Here is a 23,579-nt window from a genome sequence, read left to right as displayed (position 1 = left end):
AAAAGAGAGGGGTAAACAAAACAGTTCCCGTAGGACACTGGTTCTTTACTCTCTGAAGAAAATGTTTTTCAACCTCACCAAAACCCATGTCTTCTACATTTGACTTCAAATCCATTCTTCATTTGTGTGTCTTCTGGTGAATTACTACAAATGATGTGCCATCCTAGGGACTCTCTTTCTTTGCTTAGTTGACTGTATTTTAGGTAGTTTTCTATTAACCATTAATTCTTTATAACACCTAGAAAGTAAGATGATTTAAAATGGTTTATAATGGCTGGGCAGTGGGTTATCATTCTTTCCTGTCACACATTCATCCTTTGTGCAAATATTAATCAAGCTAATAAACAAAAAATGCCTTAGATCTCCTTTAATTTCTCAACTTGGATAAATTTCTGTCAACATTCTAGAAGACTGAAAGGTGTCAGAGCCATTAACGAAATCATATAGTTCAAATAGCATGGAGTCTGGAGGTTACTTACAGACATGGGTGATCTGGACTGGAATCTGCAGGGCTGTCATAGGGCTTGGAGAGATGGCTGTATTGTCTTCCAAGCGGGCAACTCTGATCTGAACATGCTGTACGCTGGAACTGGAATTACTGTTTGGAACTCCAGATCCTGATTTATTCTCCAAAAGCGTTGGGTTGTTTTTTTGATTCTCATGTAACTGTTTAAGACCTTTTATCAAGACTGAAGGGAGATGGGTAGACAAAAAGAACATTGATTCTCCGACAGACCACCATCTAAGCAGCAAGGGAGGTGGGGGGTAAGGAGGGAAAGTATTTGGAATAAATAATTGTATACTAGATATGTGATCTTACCAAAATAACAATAAAAATATTTTAAAACTACAACCTGTCTGGAAATTTTTGGAAACATCCGTCAAAAGAGATTTAAAAAATTCATAACGTGATACTGTTTTTGCCATCAAAGATGAATTAAAAGCCATTGTAAGGAACATGGAAATAAGACATTTTCTATGTCCTAGGACTTCTTGATAAAATTCTTATTATTTAGGGAGAATATTGGTAATGCTAATTAACTTATTTTCATTCAGCAATGAATAGTCTACTACTCTCCCTCCCCCAACCCTGGGCACTTTTTAGCCACTGCAAGAACATAATCAGTTGGCTGTGAGTCTAACTTACAACTCCAGAGTAGCAGCTGAGCTTTTCCAAACAGTATGCAACCGCCTTGAGTTCTTGTACAGGAAAGCCAACTCCTCTACTAATCATGATAAACTACATCAATCCTCTCAGGTAATGCTGCAATCTGGCTGGGTTCATGTTACATTAGTATTCATTCACTCTCCTGGTTATACCAGAATTTATAATTTTTAAAGTGTAAAATAAATTTATAACTGGGTATTTAAAGAAAAAAATCACATTTTCATCAAGCCAAATTCCTCAGCATTTAATTTTCCTTTGCAAAAATGAAAGTTGGAGCACTAGACCAATGGGAGGGAATCTGATTACCTAAATCATACAGACTACAATTTAGTTCCGTGTCTAAGAACAAAGCAGACAGTGAAGTGGAAAGTATGCTATATCTCACTTAAGCAAACCTAAGATCTCTAGATTTACATAACAAATGAAATTAGAAATCTGCAAGCTTTTGTTCTACAAAATAAACCACAGAATTTCTCTAACCCAGTTATTTGAAATTATTCAATTCGTAAAAGTTGATTTAAATGTAAGTTCTTACATCTTTGTATACAGTGAAAATACACATTTAAAATTTACTTCCTCTTCATAGTTTATGTGAAAGGATAAGAATGTGTGTAGATGTGTATAGTTTTTTTTTTTTTGCGGTACGCGGGCCTCTCACTGTTGTGGCCTCTCCCGTTGCGGAGCACGGGCTCCAGACGCTCAGGCTCAGCGGCCATGGCTCACGGGCCCAGCCGCTCCGCGGCATGTGGGATCTTCCCAGACCGGGGCACAAACCTGCGTCCCCTGCATCGGCAGGCGGACTCTCAACCACTGCGCCACCAGGGAAGCCCGATGTGTAGAGTTTATCTTTGGTGCTTTGAGAATTAAAAATCATATCAACTCTTCTCAGGGGAAGACAGTTACCCAAAGAAATAGGGCAGAGGTTGAAGTAAAAGCCTACTATGATTCATATCTCTTCAGCTGAGGCAAAGAACTTCTAACCTCTAATTCCTTGAGGACTAAATACGGTAAGACAAAGGAAGGACTTAAGAAGCAAATAATACATTACCAGGGAATGAAACATCCTTATGGTTTGCAATTTGCCTTTTGATGGTCCACCATTTACTTCGAAGCCATTGTGGTGAACGGACACTGCTCCATCCCTCTGCTAACAGATCCCAGTTTATGTCATTTTCATCAGCTACATCAAGCTCTGCTATCCTGCAAGTTACAAAATAAGCATCTGTTAGATGTTTGTTTCTCCATAAGAACCCTCCTCTAACTACAGATGATGGCACTGGCAATAAAGGGAATGGCAGGTTGTGTCACTGAGATGCTACTGTTCAGGTACATAGGAAAGGATGGACTGCAGGAGTGCAGACCTGCTTCCACAGCTAAGAGCTATGAAACATCACAGTAGCAGCCTTGTTAATGGTACCACCAATGGGCCATACCATAAATGGTCAGAACCAGATGAAGCACCATGAAGGAAAGGGCATAGCTAAAGGTTAGAATAAGATAAGGACAGGTTTAGTTGTATAGTGTTCTACAATGTTTTATAGTGTGTTATAATGTTATTTCCTAGATCTGAGCTTTTCCATTTGTAAAATAAACAAAATTACTTAGAAAGGAACTATTTATAAAGATGCCTAGTTAGAAAAAACTATATTAAAAACAAAACTCAAAACAAAGTGATAAAAAGATAAAAACAATACTCAGGCAGCAACCCAAAAAACCACAATCAATACAAAATAGTACAACTAAATTTGGGGTTTTAATGTCTATTTGTTTTCTACTTTTAACTGTCACGATCTTGATTTTCAGTAGGGTGTAGCCACAAAAGCAACTTCTACTACTTAAGTGTCTCAGCTATTTTTTTGCTGGTATTTTTGCTCATTTGAGTTTCTGAGTCTTAATGGTTAAACCAACTAATGTAAAAAATAAACTTGGGATTATCTTAAAGCTATTTTGGGATATGTATGAAATGGAAGTGTCTAATTTGGTCCAGTTTGAAGGTGTGGGGTAACTGTAGACTGGGCAATCTTAGCATAGTAGCCAAAGATTGAAGGGCATGGAGACTGATAGCCCTCTTACCCTCAACATGGTCCCTCTTGGCTAGGACTGAGGCACATTGGTGGGACAGCGGAAAAGCTGCACTGCCGCTGCCTGTGCCATACCTGTTCTGTGGATATAGAGAGGACTTCAGTCTCCACGCCTTCAATCTGGTACTTTACACGAGCACTAAATCCACTAAAAAAGGAACAAACACAAAACAAAACAAAAAAGAGCTCAATATGAAATATTTAGGATTTTAAACAGTGGCTCTCTATGGAAAGGATGCTTTTCAGACATTAGGCATCTATGGAAACCAAAAGAGGAAAGCCAATCTAGATAGCCACAGCAATTAAGCAGCTTTTGTTATTAAAAGATTTAGGACACAAACCTGAGGATGAGATTGATTTCATCTTCCTTGGTCCACTCAGTACCTCCACTCTGTTTCCAGTTCAGGTAGTTGAGCCATTTAGAACGACACTGCTTTTCTGAGCGAGTACCCACCCGCTCTGCCACAGCTGCCCAAGACACACCCTGTGTGACTATGTCACCTGGCTCAGTGCTCGTCAATTCATGAACCACCTCTGCAAGTCTCTTTTCTTCTTCTTCTGTCCACTTCCCTGAAAGAAGGAAATCATCCAGACTACCACTGCTACCTTCTCCTTATTTTGCAAATCAGATTCAGCCCTGTATTTCAAGAGACTGATGGGAAGTATGCAGTAGTATTAGAATTACTTCTGAATGAAACATGGAAATCCTGCATATATCTGCTAAGACAGTTACTAACCCAGTAAAGTTCTTAGTACTACAAAAGAAAATATAGAATCCTAACAGAAAGCACGGACTGACTCTTTAAGGAAAGAAAAACTACTCAAAACATAGCTAGAAAAAAATTATATTTTCTCAAGTTATATTAAGTCCTAACTGGGAAGTGTTCCATTGATGGCTTGATGGACACAAACATTCATACTTTTTTCTTAGTCCCACCTAAGATTCCTTGCTCCGCAGAAGTGAAGTAATAAGCTCAATAGAGACCATTATTTACAGGAATGAAAGAGGAGGGACAAGTAGAGCAACACCTATGGCTTCCCACCCATTTCGGTAAAAATAAAAACTAGGTTTATACCATCTCCTTTCCCAACTCCAAGCTACTGTGATAAAATATAAGTCTGAGACTGGTAATCACATATATTTCTATTTCAGTTTTTTTGAACCCATGAACCCACTAATAATATCACATGTTCCTATTAGTCTTTTTCTTAGAAAAGCTTAAGCAGAAAAGCAGGAAAAAAAAAGAAAACCTCTTAAAAATGTCTTCCACTCTGTTTCCATTTTGTTACTAGTAGCTGAAAACTTCTGGAAAATTTCAAAAAGGCTATGTGCTTGCCTTTCAGGCATTCATTCAACAAATATATACTGAATATCTATGTGCTAGGCACAGTTCTGGGTATCATGGATTCAAGACAAAGTCCTGCTCTCCTATTTTAGCATGGCAAAAAAGGAAGGGGAAACTCAGACTGCCATCTCATGGCGTGGTCCAAAGAGAAAACTCCTGATCCAAAACGATACATAGCAACAAGGCAGTTAACAGGCAGAGCATTCCCTCAGGCTGGCAATCAGGGAATGGCACAGTGTTTTTCCATTATGCTCACAAAAGGGGTTCTATCCTCGGTGTCTTACATGAACTTCTGGGGTCCCATCGTAGGTCTAAAGCTCCCATTCCTGCTTCATTCATTAAGCTGTCATTCACTACAGAATTAGAGTTGGTGGAATTTATGTTTTCAGTGCCTTATAGGTAATAGTGCTGGCGGAGTGGTTAAGGAGGAAACATTCCTGACTCCACTTCAGCAGGGTAGTGGGTGAGGATGAAAATTATATTCCCTGGAAGCTCAAGCCTAGCTTGAGAACTATTTTTCTAATTAAAAGACTGAGCATAGATTATGGATCCTTCAGAAAAAATTAGAGCTGAAAAGGGAACTGTGAAATCATCTATTCTAACTTCTTCATTTTATAGAGGAAACTGAGGCTCAGAAAGGTAAGTGAGAGTTGGTGGCGGAGCCTAAATACTCTTGTTGGTCATAAAGGTTAGGTTTAACAGTATCTATCATCAGTTAGTACATCTGTATACATTACGAATTGACTGGGCATCTGTGGTCTGGCCTGGGGACTGAAACACCAATCACGAGTTTTTTCTACGGAAAAATGTACTTTGAATTTGAAATAAGCAAAATACATACAAACCTCTGGAACACAGCTTCTTCCTAAGTTGGGACCTGCCTAGAACTAAAGTTTTTCATTAAATATGAGTTGATAAGCTGTTACCAACATAAGATCAATAGTTAGATGGGCTTAAATTAAAATTACTTCCTACATATATGCCTTAAAAGTACATATTAGACTTAAAAGTAGTTACTTCCCCAACTGGAGCAGTTCTGAATTGCTACAAAATGGAAACATGCTAGACCTAAATAAAACCTTTGAAACTGAGGAGATGTGTCCCTGTGAAAAATATCACCTTACTACACAGAGCACAAAAATAAAGGATTAGTTGGGTCTATCTGAAGAAAAAGGACACTAGAAAATAAAACCTCAACTACAATGAATGGCAAATCTCTTTTCAGAACAGAAGAGAAAGCAGTATCTGAAGGGGCAGGAAGCTCAAATGGTGACAAAAAACACCAGTGGCACTCACAGTACCTGTGTTGCAAGTGTCCTTCATCAGTCGGCACCGATCTTTGACAGAAGAGGCACTCCTTCCTAGCGCCGCCCCTATTGTTGCCCAGTCATTGCCATGCTTTATCCGGAGCCTAAAACAAGAGTCTGCCAATCAGCATTTGGTTCAACTGTTTTCTCCCTTCTAATTTCATCATTTATTCTTCATTCTTCTTCTTCCCATTTGACTGGTTTGGAAGTTGTGGGCAGCAATACTTTGAGAGCCAAAGTTTGAAAGTGTGGCCTTTTTTTGGGGTCCACAGTTGTCTGTGGGTGAAAAAAAAACAGGCAGCAATTGCCTTTTTCCTGGGTCAGAGAAGAAATAAGTAACTTGGATATGTGTTCAAAAAAGACCAAATTTCCCCTCAGGTTATTGACACAATTTCCCAGGCAATCCCCAGAATTTTCCCTTTTGAGCACTCCTAACAAGCTCTTCTCAGACACCTGAAACAGTTTCACAAGTCCTTATTATCACAAACAGGATCAGCCTTCCGGTTTTTTTTTCATGATCCATATAATCCATTAACCCATACTTTATGGTCCCAAAATTACGTTTCCTGCAAAATAAGACTGTATAAGGTAGAGTCAGCCCAGATAGTCAGTGAAGCATTTGCCAACTCGCCATTCTAAAGTAAGCCATTAGCACAACCCTGGTTTTGATCCTGGTGTGTAAGTTCCCCAGACTTAGTCCTCAGGTCACCAAGAATGGCGATCTAATCTCTTTTGTAACCCCTATTAGTGGTCTAAGGACGCATTACATTTAGTTACTAACAACAAGAGAAGACAACTCATGGACATGGCTACTCTGTGCAGATATAGATTTGATAAGTTCTTTACATGGTCAACTATGCTTAACAGCAGGATTAAATTATACTAGTCTACCAAAAATGCCTTGACATTTTCAAAGTAAAACTTTAGAAAACACAAAATATTAAAAAAAATTAAAACACAACTATCAGAATTAATGAAAAAAAGAAAGTTAAACTTACTCCTTGAGCTTTTCAATTTCTTCAGGTGTGTATCTAGAAATTTAAAGAAATTTTTAAAAGATCAATTAAACAAAGAATGCTAAAAAACTTAATAAAAATCAGAATTTCACTTAGGGAGCCAAATGTTAAGTCACTTAGCATATTGATAACATTTTTAAAGTAATCAATTTCAAAGTAGATTAATAAAAATCAAAATTAATGCCTCTATTTAAAAAGACCCCCAACAAATACTTTAAGCTATAATAAAAGTGAGCACTGTAACAATTTTCTCTAGGAAAATTCAGCATTTAAAACATATTTTCCCCTATGCTGCCTAACTCTTGCGCTATTTCAAGTTAGGTTCAGGTACTCTAATATCATAGCTATTCTGAAAGACTTATGGATGACATGGTAAACTGGAGCTAAAAAGAAAATCTATGGTCAATTCTCACAAGTCACTGAGGAGTTTTAAGTTCTCTTTATTTTCTCTACCCATGCACGGACAACTGACATATTCTTGCTCCATGTAAAGGCTTTTTTTTTAGTGGGTAAGTACTGAATATAGCCAATGCAATGTTCTTTTTAAAAGCAGTATCTAGAAAGCCACACTATTACTACCTAAAACTCCCAGAGAAAAATTTAAAATATGTCAACACCACCGTATTATCATTTCATTGAAGATATGATGGCTTCCCACAGATATTACTGATATATAATATCGGTAATTATATCCAGAAATTTATATATCCAGAAATTTATTATATCCAGAAATTTATTTTCTACTCTGGTTTTATTTAAAAAAAAAACAAAAGAAGTCACTGACCTAGGAAATGTTATACTATAGAAATGAATAGGAAAAATGTTACCAGTGAATTTAGAGTTCTTTTTACACTTCCTAAATCTTTAACCACTACTATACTTTTTATAATGTTACTTTACTACAAAGCAGACTTTGATGTATTAAGTCAGCTAAGTCTTAAACCTATATAAAGTAATTTAGATTCTAATTTCTAAAAGAGGCCGTATTGTAATGAGGTTTCACCGTATTTACAAAATGGACCTGGAGAATAAAAATATGAACATCACTCAACAGTAATTCATAACTATCTCCAATTAAGGCTTTGATCATAATTTTATTAAAAAAAGTTCCTTAAATATTTCCCCTAAATTACATGAAAACATGCAGCATTACAAGTTTTCATACTTTCCCACATGGTTTCTGTCATCATACATGCGAAGCACTCTTCTATAAACTGCAAACAAAGGCCGGTTCAGACCCCATGCTATAGTCCTGTAGAAATCTTTTCTTTCGTCTTTTGACATCTCAAAGATGATTTCTGTAGCATCTTTTATTCCACGTGCCTAAATGGGTTACATTTCTTTGATTTAGGGATTTCTGATAAAATGCATATGGATATACTATGCTTTTTAAAAGTTATTTTTATGTTAAAATCATCAATGGCATTTAGAAAAATAACATATTGATAATTCATTAATAAGTCAAATATAAAGTTTAAAATACTGCAAGAGATAATACAATGATACTTAAGTATTCCAAAAATAAGTTGTATATAATTCAATAAAGTCCTGCCAACCCCTTTTTAAAATTACAAAAAATTAAATCTAAAGAAAGTAGAAAAGGAAGAAATCATAAGAACAAAATTAATATAATCAAATCAAGAGTAGAAAGGATAAGCAATGCTAAAAACTGGTTCTTTGAAAAGATCCATGAGACTAAATAAAAACAAAAAGATAGACTTATGGCAAAACTTAAAAAAAAAAAAAAGGACAAAACAATACTAGAGATGAAAAATGGCACCTAAGGAGAGATGCTACAGAGATTAGTTGAACATTATGAAAATTTTATGGCAATAAATTTGAAAACTTATATAAATGTATGATTTCCTAGAAAAAGTCAACTTACCAACTGACTCAGGAAGAGAAAGAAAATCTAATAAACACAGACCATGAAGAAAATTTAATCAGTTATTAATAATTTTCCCACAATGAAAACACCAGGCCAAGATGACTTTACAGGTAAATCCTACCAAACAATTAAGAGAAACATAATTCTGATTTTAAACTATCCTAAAGATAAAAAGGGGGTGGGATTTCCCTGGTGACACAGTGGTTGGGAGTCCATCTGCCAAAGCAAGGACATGGGTTTGAGCCCTGGTCTGGGAAGATCTCACATGCCGCAGAGCAACTAAGCCCGTGTGCCACAACTACTGAGCCTGCGTTCTAGAGCCCGTGAGCCACAACTACTGAGCCCGCGTGCCACAACTACTGAAGCCTGCGCACCTAGAGCCCGTGCTCCGCAACAAGAGAAGCCACCGCAATGAGAAGCCTGAGCACCGCAACGAAGAGTAGCCCCCACTTGCCGCAACTAGATAAAGCCCACGCACAGCAACAAAGAACTAACGCAGCCAAAAATAAAAATAGATAAATAAATTTATTTTTTAAAAAAAGGATAAAAATCGGGGACAATTCCCCACTCATTTGGTTAGGCTAGCATAATCTCAATAGCAAAACCAGACAAGGGGAGTTTCAGAAAAGATCTTCTGGGCCAAGCTCATTCATTAAAATAGATCCCCCAAATCCTCAAAATATTTTAGCACACTGAACTCAGTAATGTATAAAAAGGTTAATAATCAATGCAAAAAGTAAGCTTACTCCAGGAATATGAGTTTGTATTAATTTCAGAAAAATTAGCAATTAATCACATAAGATTTATGGGAAAAAAAGTAAAATCTTAATAGGTATGGAAAGAGCAATCATAAAATCCAACATTCAAAAAGCATAAAGATTGTAATAATTATAAACAGAGTATAACCTTTAAATATTGTAAATCACTATGTACACCTGAAACTTATATAATATTGTATATCAACTATACCCCAATTTTAAAAAAGCATAAAGATTAGAAAAGAATCATTTACAGATGTTATATATGTAGAAACCCAAACATCTATAATCAAAAATTATTTAAGAGTACTTAGCAAGAATGCTGGTTACAAAATCAATGAAGTCATTTGTATTTCTAAACAAAGCTCATAAAAAATCTTTAAAAATTCCCACTAATAATAGCATCAAAATTAAAAAAGCATTAAGACTAAATCTTAGGCAAGTTATGCAATTCCTTTATGGAGCAAACATAAAACTATCAACTGACATTAAAGGGGAACTAATTAAAACGGAAAGCTATAAAATGTTCAAGAGGAAGTCAGAATATTACAAAGATGTTAATTCCCTTCAAATTGATTCAGATGCAATGTAGTCCCAATAAAAATTCCAACAGTTTTTCATTCTTTGCAGGTTGATTCTAAATTTATAATGGAAGAGCAAAGGGCCAAGAACAGCCAAGACACTCATGAAGAGACCTGCCCCATCAGATATTGGGACTTTTGAAGACAGAGCTGTACTGGTGCAGGTATGAAACTGAACCTAAGAACAAATTAGAGAACCTAGAAACATATCTGTGGAAGTTTGAGTAGGACAGAATGGATATTGTAGACTGGGAAAAGACTGACATTCCCTAATGATGCTGGGACAATTATCATCCATATAAAACAAAACAAAACAAAAACAACCACAACCCAATAACACTGAAACCCTAACTCATACCCACAGGAAAACAATCAGTGTGAAAGGCAAAACTATATATGTGAGAATATCTTTATGCCCTTGAGGCAGGGGAAGATTTCTTAAACAAGCTTGGAAAAACACAGAAGTAAAAAGATGATAATTTTGAAATTGGAATTAAGAATCTTCTTTCATCAAATGATACCTAGAGAGAAGGAAAAGACAGGCCACTAAATTGGGACAAGATATCTGTAACACAACCAAAAAACCATTAGTATCGAGCATACATTAAGAACGTCACAAAAAATAAAAGGATAAACCACCCCACAGAAAAAAACTGATGAAAGACACAAACAGGAATTTCAAAGAGGAAACACAAATGGCCAACAAGCATATAAAAATATGTAATCAGAGAAATAAAAATTAAATCCATAATAAAATACTATTTACACCCAAAAGATCTGTACAAATTAATAGCAAAAAACTAAAAAGAACCCAAATGACCATTAACTGTGGAACGTGTAACTTATGGTATATATATTTGCATGATGAAAGCTAAAAAAAAAAAAATCAACAGGGGATGGGTCTCAAAATCACAATATTGAACAAAAGAAGCCAGTTACAGAATACCCAGAGAATGAATCAACTTACGTAAATTTCAAAACAGGTAAAATTACACTGATATGCATTTTAAACACTCTTCTGAATGTATTAAACTTCACAGTAAAAACTTTAAAATTTCAGAATCTTTTCTAAAATTGTTTTACGCAGTTTCAATTCTGCAAACAATTAAACCTAAATATTTACAAGTACCTACATGCAAGGCACTGTGTTGTGGGATGATATTATAGTGAGATGAAAAGATTTTTCTGCCCTTTTTTTTGTTGTTGCTTATAATGCCTTATCCTTTTACCCAAAATATGGAATATATGACACCTAATTAATTGGTTTAAAAATAGCTCCACAATGTTCCTGTAAGAGCACCACATAATGAAAATCACAGTCAAAAATCAAAATCAAACAAATTAGCTTTTCCCAAGATCAGTACATCTTTTTGGACATTTCCTATTTCTGACAATTCTATCATCATTCTCCCAAACATCCTCAATTTTTAAAAAACGCTTAATTATTCCCACTCCTCATTTTCCTTCTTCACCAATATTCAGTCACCAGGCTTCCTGAGAGACTACTTGCTTATCTGCCTTTCCCTACCAATTCTATTTCAATTACTGTAAAGTCCTTACTACTCTCACCTGGTCACCTGAAATGGGTATCTAAAAGTCTTAATCATAAAGCTGAAAGAGTCCTTGGAAATCATCTACTCCAATCTCCTACACAAGAAACCAGCTTCTTAATTCCCCAAATTCAGTGTTTTTACCAATTCGTTGCTGCCTTATCTAAACCTGTAGCATTTTTCCAATTTTAACTTAAGTGTCTGTGATCAGTGGACAACTTTTAATACACTTCTAGATACATTTCAATGGTCACTATATTTCTGTTTCTCTTAAAACAATTAGCTTGGTGGGAAGGATCTTTCTTCACTAATAAAGAATTAAAAGTTTTTTACTCTTTATAATTTATAAAGGGTAGTTTGGGAGGAGTGCAGCTTAAAATTAAGCTTAAGAACATGGACATTCTAGGCAGCAGTGTATTTAAAATAGTAAAAAATTGTACATAAACTAAGTATCAAACAATAGGAGAATAGTTAAATAAACTCTGTACACTTCCCATTCCCAAACAGTGGTAATGGTCTCCATTTCAAACATGCACTATTTGAACATAACTCCATTACTGGGATGGTCAGCAAGTCTCTGGAAAGATTTCCTTGAGAAGGGCACAGATCTACCCGACCAAACTCTCCCTAAACTGAGTTACCAGTTCTTCTCATTTCTTATAGGATAGAATTCTAATTCTTCGGTCTGGACTTCAAAGCCCAAGTTCTAGAAGCTAATTATCTTGGTTTGGGTTAAAGGGGTTAATTTAACATACTCTGGGTTTGAACTCTGAATCCTCGACGCTCATCATTTACTTATGCTGTTGCCTCCAGCCCTACTCTACCCCTAACTCCCACCCCCTTCTTTAAAACTCAGCTCAAATCCTGCTCTTCCAAATATTTTTCATAACTGTCCTAACCCTGAGAATAAACTCTTCCTTCTTTGTTCTCATGCAGAATTAACAACATGTTATCACTCACAGGGCACAGAGCCTTATATCATTCTTCACCTGTTTTCAGAATTTCCACATGGACTGTTGGAAGGCATTTGAAAGCCAACACTATTTGTTAAAGCAATTCACATTTCTAGTGCTTCAAAAATTCTGTTTTCATCAGACATTTAATGAAGAGGATGACTAAGGTAACAGGATATAAGCCTGAATATGAAAATGAACTAAATTTTTTTTTTAAAGGGGAATGATGTCATAAACTCATTCAAAGAAGATGTATATCTTAGACTTTACACAACATAAATTTAAACCTTAATTTATAGGCTGCTTGAAAAGATGGGGCTTTAAGATTCTGAGAGGCTATTAAAATTCTGCCTAAACTTCAGGGTATTAACTAAAGCAATTTTAAACTGAGAATTTCAAAATGTGCTTAAAAGTATAATCATACAACTGAGAATGATTAATCTACAACATATTAGCCAGTCATCCATTACATAATTACTGAAAAGCTCCTAAGTACTATATACAAAATGCTGCTTTGATATTTTTTGCAATTGGCGATGAAAAAATTAGTGAAACAAAAAAATATGCCATAAGATACCTTCAAATAGCGTTCAATATTGTTCATCAAAATATCAATTTCTTCCTTGGACCACATCCCCTGCTTCCATTTATGTCCTTTAAAAGAAAACAAGTAATGCTATAGAAAATATTATTCCTTGAGAGGAATAAAATGTAGCTAATTTAATGTCTCACTCATCTGAAATCTGAAAAATCCCCAGGTAAAGTTGCTTTTGTGACCTCTGGTTTTTAAGAAAGAATACATTTGACCCTACTAAACAGAGATAATGATAAGTAAAAGATTCATTAAAAATAGTACTTCCTCTTAGTTACATCTCTTATCGTTTCAGCAGTATAGGACTTATAAGTACAAAAGCCAAATAACCCTCAAAACTTTCTGAAAAATTTCTCCAGTCAAAAATAAATTTTATGGGCAAAAAAACATGTATAAAAGATTCTAGGACAAGGTAAACATAATATATTGGATACCAAGTGAATAATTTATTCTTAATGAGTACTTACTGTACAGCGGTTGAAAACAATCAATTTACTTACTTTTTGTTTCCTTTCCTTACTTCAGAGTGGCATATACACAACCTCCACTTTGTTGTAGTAACTTCCTAGCAATCCTATGAGCACAGCAGCACTATGAACACCGTTACTTTAAACCTCTAAGCCACTTATCAGACCAAAGTTAGTAGCAGAACTTTGAAAAAAGGCTTGACTTCCTACTCCCATAAGCAATAACTGAATTGTCTTTTAAATGACACCACTGTGCATCTGTTTATAACCTACTTCATATCACAGAACTAATGATCAATGATTGAAAAATGAATATTGGTTTCATGATCCCATTCAGAGCCAAATTTAATTCAATTAGAAAGGCTCAATTACTGTAACTACTCAACCATAATTATGAAGGCCCAACTCAGAATCCTTATGACTACAAGCTCTTCCTTATGTCCATTTTTTCCACTGGACACTAAAATTCACAGTATCTCTTACCTTTGTTAGTAAGAGAATCCTTATCTTCTTTAGTTGTAAACCATGCTTGGCTAACCGCTGAAACCTCCTCATTACCCAAGGGAGATATGTCATCTAGTTGCTCATTCTGTAGAATCTTGAAAAGGTAAAAGAGAAAAAAAAAGTAGCAGCCTGATTTAATACCCAACCTGATTCATCTTTGTTTGTAATGCGAAGCACTATAAAACTCTAATAATGTGAAATCCATTTGTTTTAGATATAATAAAATTATATTCAATTTATAAAGACAAATATTTTCTTGTTCTTTTAATAAGACAGTATGAAAACAAAATTATCTGCATTAACAAAATATGACCTTCATTTAAACAAGTAAGTCAGTACTAGCAGCTTGAATTTTAGAGAATATTGGCTAAGATTCCATTAAGCATTTAAATTAATACACGATACTCAAAGCCATTTGTATATTTATATATGTAAAACAAACTCATATAAAATAAAATGGAAATGCTGGGGTTGATGTCATGATTATTCATGTCCTCACAGGTAGTTTGCTACCTAAATATATAGTCATCTGTAATGTAATCTGTTGCTAAATCTAAAGGATTAACAGGCTAACTCAAAAGATGCTACTGCAAAATCATGATCTGCTTATTGTTTACTGACAACTTTGTTTTAGCCAACCTCTAGAGCTGATTCCTACCCTCCTTAATGTACCTTCTTTCAAAGAACTATATGGTATTACTTTCTATTATTATTGCAGTAAAACAGTCTGTATGAGAAATGTGTAGTTAAAAAATAAGCTTTATTGAGATACAATTCACACATCATAAAATTCACCCTTTAAAGTATACAATTCAGTGGCTTTCAGTATATTTATGAAGCTATCACCAGGTACATTTTCTTTTGTTGTTTTTTTTTAATTTATGTATTTTATTTATTTATTTTTCACTGCGCTGGGTCTTCGTTGCTGTGCACGGGCTTTTTTTAGTTGTGGCGAGCGGGGGCTACTCTTCGTTGTGGTGCATGAACTTCTCATTGCGGTGGCTTCTCTTGTTGCAAAGCACGGGCTCTAGGCGCACAGGCTTCAGTAGTTGTGGCAGGCAGGCTCAGTAGTTGTGGCTCGTGGGCTCTAGAGCCCAGGCTCAGTAGTTGTGGCTCACGGGCTTAGTTGCTCCGCGGCATGTGGGATCTTCCCGGACCAGGGGTCGAACCCCTGTCCCCTGCATTGGCAGGTGGATTCTCAACCACTGCGCCACCAGGGAAGCTCACCAGGTACATTTTCAATTAAGGACATACCTAATCCAGCAAATTCTGCAGGAACAAAGCTGTTTTTAAGAGACTTGGCCTTGAGCTAAAGAGAGCTATAGGGTAAGTGAAGAAAATTTAGCAAAAGTGATACCATATCAGGTATGAACCTATTATAGGCAGACCAGGATAAGGGGAGAGTCACATGCCTAGTGACCACTCAACCCAGTTTTGTCTCTGGATTGGATCAACTACTAACCTATGTCACTTTCCGGAGGTAAGTCCTAACAAAGTTTGAACTGTTTTTTGAGTAGGCAGAAACTGGATCTCTACTTCCAAGAAGATATGAAACCCATCTCACTTCGAAAACAGAGAAACTGTCCATGAACAATCAAAGCACAATGCTGTCACCTACTTTATTTTTATATTTGGTGGTAATGAATATTTTGTATTTATAAAAATGTTGTTTTTTAAAACCATAGGCAAAAGCTAGAAATCACTGGAACAAACATGAAAAGCTTTATAACCCTGTATTTATGCATCATACATTTTAGATCTTTTTCTTTTAAAGATTAAGAGGACTTTATAAAGCTGAGAATTGAGACAGACTAGACAGATGATATCCAAGGCCTCTTATATTATGAAGGTCACAATTCTGTAAGATTTGACACAGGAGTTATTCATCAAGGGCAATACAGAGACCTATCAAAAGACCATGATACATATAATACCTACTTTTAAGAAATGTAATGTAGAAAATATCCTGAGATGATCTCTTATATTAATTAGTTCATTAAAAGAATAAAATCACCATTTTCCAAAGTGAGTCTAAATATACAGCAAAGCCCACTCTATGAATCTCAAAAATAAACCTGTCATGCCAATTAATCGCTGTCTTTGGGCAAACACTTAATGCCTTATGGCTCAAATTTTTCTGAAGAAGACTTACAATTATTACTTAAACCATATAATGTTAAACAGGAAAAGCCGTGAAATGAAGTAAATAATTATTAACTTTTAGTAGTAATATTCAGCACTGTCAATAAAAGTGAGTATAGAAGGAGACTTAGGTACCTGAAAGGCTATCTATCTATACTTAGTAATAAGTTTAGTAATAAGTATTTTAGTATAGTAAATAGTAATAAGTTTTATAGTATTTTACCCCCATTTTTCGCTATTTTATACATAAATCTTTTAAAGTTACTCAGGCTTTATTAGAATGCTGTTGCTTTCTAAATGAAGCCTTTTTGAGTTGGTTGTAGGGTTTCCTATCTGTAACATATACAGGCTTAGAAATCTAAAAATAAGTATTTCATTCACTAAGCACCTCTTGCAACCACAAAGTACTACATACATTGGGAATTTTTAAACTTTCTAATTGTTTTTCAAGCTCGTCCCACCAGTGGAATGAGGGAAGGGGCATTAGCTACTAAACTACGTGAAATAACTACACCTAGATTGACACAAAAGGGCACAGCAAAAAGCACACTATTTCTGAACTTCTAACTGTGCTGACTTTCACTCCCAACCGAATATTAATCTTATTAAAAAAATTCAGAAATTATTATTTCGTTTATTAAAATGGTAATAACAAACCAAGAGGTTAATATTAAATTGTAATTCATTAAGTCTTCGGAAATAATCCAAACAAAACCGTATAACTTGTCTAACTAGCACTGCTACTGCTCAATCTTATAACTAGGTTGTAAACCAAATCACACATATGTATATAGTTATTTTCAATGTGCTAAAAATAGAATGGAAGTGAGACTACATAGTCTATGAATCTGAAATGAATTTGACAAGACCCATTTTGAAGAAAGAATGTGCCCTATTATTTCTGAGGGTTTAGAAAAAAAATTCTGTCCAAATTCCCACTGAAACCCAAGAGTAGATTATGAGATCTCCAGCCTGGCTCAAAGCTGTTTGAAGCATTCTGGAGACTTGCTTCTCTGGAAATCCTGTCATTCTGGAACCACTGTGAAGCTCCCCACTGCAAACCATTCACAGTACACCGACCTGAGATGTCTTTAGTCCCTGATGTTACATATCAACTTGTAACTACTTTACTTCTTAACTGAAGGGTCATTGGGATGCTTCACATACGAAAAATAATGGTACAATGTCTACTGTCTACTTAAAAGTATTTTATTAAATGAAGAGATGAAGCAAAAGGACAAGCTAGTAAAAAGAAAGAACAATCAGCCAGAAATACACTTACAAGTAAAATATATTTAAGCTGTTGGTTACTGAAGACAGCAAGGAATTCTGATTACTTTTTTTTTTTATGAGACAAATACAGAAGTTCATGTAGGAAAAAGGGCTAATTATTATTTAACCTCTTAACATGCGGTAAAATGTATCTAGTCCTACAGGCACCAAAAGAAACTACCTTAACTACAAATGTTATAAATTGTATCGTTGCTTACAATTCTGAGACTCACATATGTGGGGACTGGAAATCTGAATGAATAAGTTCAACCTCTGTTCTGTGGTTGCTCCTTTGTCAGACAGAATATATTCTCATCATTTTATCACCTAAGGTATGTGTAAAGGATACTCTTCTTGTATCCAGTAAAAAGACTTACTATACCTGGATCTGTGTCACAGTTCCCTCAGTAATCTCATCATCTGCCACCTCTGTGGTTGCAGTCATGGTCACCTCAAAGCTCTGATCATTTTCTGAAACTTCAAGAAAAAGAACAGTTCAACTCCAGAATAATAATGGCAGCTTCTAATTATTAAAAAATATACCCAAGGAACAAGTATGTGATCATCTAATTTCTTAACATATTCCTTGCCAATATATCTACACATATATATGTGTGTATGTATACATTCATATACACATATTTGCTTAACAAATATCTAATGTGCACCTAATACATGCTAGGCATTGTTCTCGGCAACAACAAACAAAAAACCAAAAATTCTGCCTTCACGGCACTTATAGCCTAGGGGGAAAGATACAAAATGAACACGATATTATGCTGGAGAAGTATTAAGGAGAAAAAATAAAGCATGAAAGGAAATGTGTTGGGAGTGGGGGAGAGTGTTTGAATTTTAGATAGGAGGCCAGGAAAAGTCACCAACACTTGGACTTTATCCATAAAGTCCATATATTATATATCATGCAGGTATATTGAGGAAAAACACGTCAGGCAGATGGAAAGCCAAGTGCAAAAAGGCTCTGAGGTGAGGGCCTGCCTAGATGGTTCATAGGAACAGCAAGAAGGACAGTGTAGCTGGCCAGAACAGACCAATCAAGATACTGTGTGGGGACTCACAGACCACTGTAAAGACTTTGGCTTTAACTCTTTTCCAATGGGTTGACCATTGGAAGATTTAGAGTAGAGGAATGGTATAAACTGAGTTTTATTTTAATAGGATCACTCTGGCTGCTAAGGGGAAAATAGCCTGAAGGGCAGCACAGGCTGGAGGGAAATCAGTGAAGAAGCTAATTCAATAATCTAGGTAAGAGAGGTCAGTGGCTTGGACTAGAGTGAAGGCAAGTGAGGGTGATAAGAAGTAGTTCAAATTGTGCATACATGTTGATGGTAGAGCCAATAGGATGTGCGGATAAACCAAATATGAAAGTGAAAAGTCAACGATGGAACTAAAGTTTTTTATCTGAGCTACTGGAAGAATGTACCTGCCATTAATGAGATGGGGAAGACTGCAGAAGAAGCAAGTTTAAAAATGTAGGACGTTTCAGGAGCTCAGATTTAAACATATTCGTTTGAGATAGCCACTAAACCTCTAGAGTCAAGAGAAGTCTGGACTGGAATAAATCTGGGAGTCATTACCAGAGACAGGACTTAAAACCATGAATTCTAGGGAGTGAGTAAAAATGGAAAACAGAAGCAATCTAAGAACTGAGTCCTGGGGCACTCCACATTTAGAGGTTGCGGAGACGTGGACAAGTCAGCGTAAGAGACTAAGAAGGAATGGACAGAGAGAAATGTCTTCCCTGGAAGCCAAGTGATAAAATGTTTCAGGGAGAAGGGAGTGATAAAATTGTTGAAAACTGTCGGCAGATCAAGTAAGACAAAGACTAAAAAAATCACCATTGGATTTAGCAACAAGAAAGTCTCTGGAAAAAACTAAAAAGAAAAGAAGAAAAAGAAACTGTCTGGAGACATGGGGAGAACAGTTCTGGTGTAGTGATAGAGGTGAAAGACTGACTGGAGTGGGCTTACGGAACAAGGGAAGAAGAAACGGAGGCAATTCTTCCAAGGAACTCTGATCTAAAGGGAAGCAGAGAAATTGGATGGGAGCCCGAAGTGGGCTAACAGGACGTTTTGAAGAAGAAATTATAGTATGTTTGTAAATGTTGATGGGAATAATCCAATAGAGAATGAAAAATTGATGATTCAGAGGAGAAAGGAAAGAATTGCTACAACTATGTCCTTGAGTAGACAAAAGGGGTGGGTGGGATCTAGTACACTGAAGGGTTGGCCTTAGCTGGGTGAAAAGACAGAATATATGGACATAGATACAAGTCAGTGTGTATCTATGGTAGTGGAAACTTACAGAAATTATTTTCTGGCCACTTAAATTTTCTAGGTAGGAAGCAAGGCTATCAGTTGAGAGTGAAAAAGGTAGAAGTAGTACTGGAGATTTCAGAATGTATTAAACAGTCATCTTAGAGTGGGAGAAAGAACACTAGATAAGTATGGTATGACTAGCAGGCAACATTAAGAGCCCATTTCAAATTAATGATCATAAATTTAAAGTGAGACTGGTCAGCTTACTTGTGCTGTTTTTCTCCAATCTCTTTCAGTTAGCTGTACCAGTATAGACATAAATAGGCAGACAAATTGAACCAGGGTTGTGGTTTCATCAAAGAATGATGAAGTGAGGGGAGGAAAAAAGGATCTGAGGGTAAATGCAAGACAATGATTATAATGATTAACCATGAAAAACTAGGTAAGGAGGAAACTAGGTAAGGAGGAAACAAGGATACAAGTGAAGGAATAATTTAAAAGTGGTAAGGTCAATGGGTCCCAGTGGGGCAAAGGATCGCAAAAGTATGAGAGGAAGTAATCTGGAAGATAGGAATTAGTGGTAGGAAAACAAAATCTGAAGTAATTACAAATAGACTCCAGTTAATATGCAATAGCAAAAGTGGTATGGGAATGACAAATGAGGCCTTGTGAAGAACAAAAGGAATCAGAGGCTTAGTAACTCCAACAATCCTCTACGAATAATCACTAAGAGTTTTAACAGTGAATAGGTAATGGAATAAATGTGTGTAGATGATTGCAAAAAGAAGTGGTAAGTTATCTACACTGATTAACATGAGGGTTAAGAGAACTTTTAAGGCTCAGATAACTTTTTATCAGTTTTATAAAGCATGTGAAGAAAACCTGAATATTAAAGTTAAATCATTAAAACTAATATTCATCTCCATGAAGTCCAGCATAAATTACTCGTGCATTTAATCAGTCCCAGATGATGATGATGGATATAGGACTTCATGCTTTAGTGTGACTTTTTTTTCTTTTGGCGGTACGCGGGCCTCTCACTGCTGTGGCCTCTCCCGTTACAGAGCACAGGCTCTGGACACGCAGGCTCAGCGGCCATGGCTCACGGGCCAGCCGCTCTGCGGCATGTGGGATCTTCCCGGACCGGGGCACGAACCCGCGTCCCCTGCATCGGCAGGCAGACTCTCAACCACTGCGCCATCAGGAAAGCCCTGTGTGACTTTTTTAAAATGTAGAAACTTTCCTAAGTTGATTTTATCAACATACTTTTTACAAATCCAGGGAACTTCAAGCCACTCTTCATAAATTCAGTCTTATTGTAAATTAGGCTCCAGAATGTCCTCTTTGGTGATGCTATGACCCAACATCAAATAGCTCATGGGCTTTAATGTCAACACACCATAAAATAGAACAAAATATCGTGTAGTTCAAACCTACAATAATGTTCAAGGCACTCTAACCAAATCAATTAACCAGTCAAAATTTACATCAAAATAATCACTCAAAAATTCTGGCTTAATTAAATATTTTTATTTTATTTTATAACCTGTGGATGTACTGTTCAGCATGGTGACTACAGTTAATAATACTGTACTGTATATTTGAAAGTTGTTACAACAGTAGATCTTAAAAGTTCTTATCACAGGAAAAAAAACTGTATTGACAACTGTGTGGTGAAGGATGTTACTAGACTTATTGTGCTGAACATTTTGCAATATATACATATACATAATATTTGGTATACATATACCAATCATTATGTACACTTGAAACTAATATAATGTCAGTTATATCTGAATTAAAAAAAATTCTAGCTTAGAAAATGTCTATATAGGATTGTATTTGTACAGATAGGCTAATCATGTTCTAAAATTGAGTCATAACATAATAATAGTCAAATTAGGAGAGAGTTTTAAAAATCATATGAATTATCATTAGAAGGAGAGATCATTTAATTAGAAATACATTATGCTTGTATATTCCACAAGTGGAAGCAATATTAGCAATATTAACATAAACACCATTTCTCAACAAAGTCTCATAGTAAACTTATATAATATGGTTTATTTTCTGCTCAATTCAATAAGCAATTAACTCCAAATACAGAGTACATATTTGCTTATGAAGACATGATTTTCCACAATGAAAACCTAGTCTTAGTTTTCTTTCACTAGATGACGATGTGATCTTGCTTGATGCTGACTGCAAAATAAAAGTTCGTAGATATACCAAGACCCTCCTTTGTGCAGAGTGCCCCCAACAGCCCTGTGCCCCAACCCCATCGCCAAGGACTAAGATATCTACTCCAGCTTTGGAGGGCCACCACAGTTCAACAAGATTCCATATTCTTTGCTAAACAAACCAGAAATATAATTTAACATTACAGTTGGTGGGTTGTAGTATTTCACCAACAGTATCCCACCCAAAATACTACATCTTCTTAAAATCCAGTCTACTCTAAATGATCTTGGAATATAAATAAACATTTTAAGAACTTTCTTTGTTTTGCATTTTTTTTCCTGGCCGCACTGTGCGGCATGCGGTATCTTAGTTTCCCCGACCAGGGATCGAACCCGTGCCCCCTGCAGTGGAAACACAGTCTTAACAGCGGGGTCGCCAGGGAAGTCCCTTAAGAACTTTCTTAATGAGAATAAACTTATTAGGCTTCGGTCTAACTTCCATTTAGCCATATACCACATGAAAAGAACATAAACTACAAGAACCGGAATGCCTGGGTATGACCTTAGACAAGTTATTACACCTCTCTATACCTTAGTTTTGTCATTTATAACATAGGGAACACTCTCTAGAGTGTGCTTTCTCAATGAGGGTGAATATGCTTCTTGGGAGAAGGTGAAAAGATCTTATTCTCTTTATTAAGAAAGCAAGAACATATAACTATATATATATATATATAGTACATTAAAAACAACAACAGTATATTTGTGGTATTACAATTTCATGGGGGAGAGTATGATGATGAAAAAAATGTCTAAAAATGCTCTCAGGAGTGGGGGGCAATTAAAAAAAAGGCTGAGAGATTAAACTAGGCAATATATGTAAAAGTATTCAGAGCCATGCCTGGCACATAAATAAGCACTCATTAACTGCTGGTTAAAAGGAGGTTTTTTGCACTAAGAGGAGAAAAATAATGGGTCCAAGTCTACCTTGAAATGCCAATTTAACCTCTTGGAATGTAAATTTTGATTCAGAAGGAAACTATGTTAATACTCAGTGACTTACGTGGAAGTGCAACAACTGATATGCAAGGAGTGGAATCATCAATACTTTGATCATCCTCAGAAGACAGACAAAGCCTTTTATGTGGAGGTTCAATACTATCTTCTGAGTCTATTTCATCAGCTTCTAATGAAACAAAACAAAACCAAAAATCTCAAAATCTTCAAACCAACAGGAGAAAACAAAATCTTCAACAAACAATGACTGTAAAATAATCTTCTTACTGATTTGCTATGTCAACTAAAGCCAGTCGTGCAAGTGAGACTCACTGTCCTCTCTACGCCTACTGCAGCACCTCAGCTCTTATTCTTATGACAAGGAACTATGAACAAAGGGGTCACTTTTTAAAACATCACACTTTTGTGCTGTTGACTACCTAGCTTTCCAAATATTTCACATGTAAAGACAAGGGTCGGTTATTTAATTCACTCACAACAT

At 35.8% G+C, this 23,579-nt stretch overlaps 1 protein-coding gene across 4 annotated transcripts in view; it reads right to left on the bottom strand.

The window, feature by feature from the left end:
• DMTF1 (cyclin D binding myb like transcription factor 1) overlaps nt 1-23,579 on the bottom strand; it is a 43,700-nt gene that overhangs the window by 7,985 nt on the left and 12,136 nt on the right. For all 4 annotated transcript variants that reach the window (XM_060020347.1, XM_060020348.1, XM_060020349.1 and 1 more), the window contains 10 exons: nt 23,145-23,267; nt 18,008-18,102; nt 14,191-14,305; nt 13,226-13,302; nt 8,084-8,241; nt 6,901-6,933; nt 5,897-6,006; nt 3,591-3,819; nt 2,217-2,368; nt 480-689 (listed from right to left, as the gene is read on the bottom strand). In XM_060020347.1, the coding sequence (XP_059876330.1) occupies nt 480-689; nt 2,217-2,368; nt 3,591-3,819; nt 5,897-6,006; nt 6,901-6,933; nt 8,084-8,241; nt 13,226-13,302; nt 14,191-14,305; nt 18,008-18,102; nt 23,145-23,267 (1,302 nt within the window). The remainder of the gene's footprint in view (nt 1-479; nt 690-2,216; nt 2,369-3,590; nt 3,820-5,896; nt 6,007-6,900; nt 6,934-8,083; nt 8,242-13,225; nt 13,303-14,190; nt 14,306-18,007; nt 18,103-23,144; nt 23,268-23,579) is intronic.

Source organism: Delphinus delphis, chromosome 9 (assembly GCF_949987515.2).
Source record: "Delphinus delphis chromosome 9, mDelDel1.2, whole genome shotgun sequence".
NCBI classification, from domain to species: Eukaryota; Metazoa; Chordata; class Mammalia; order Artiodactyla; family Delphinidae; genus Delphinus; species Delphinus delphis.
The sequence above is the reverse complement of the archived record's forward strand: the minus strand, read 5'-3'. Positions and strand labels throughout refer to the sequence as shown.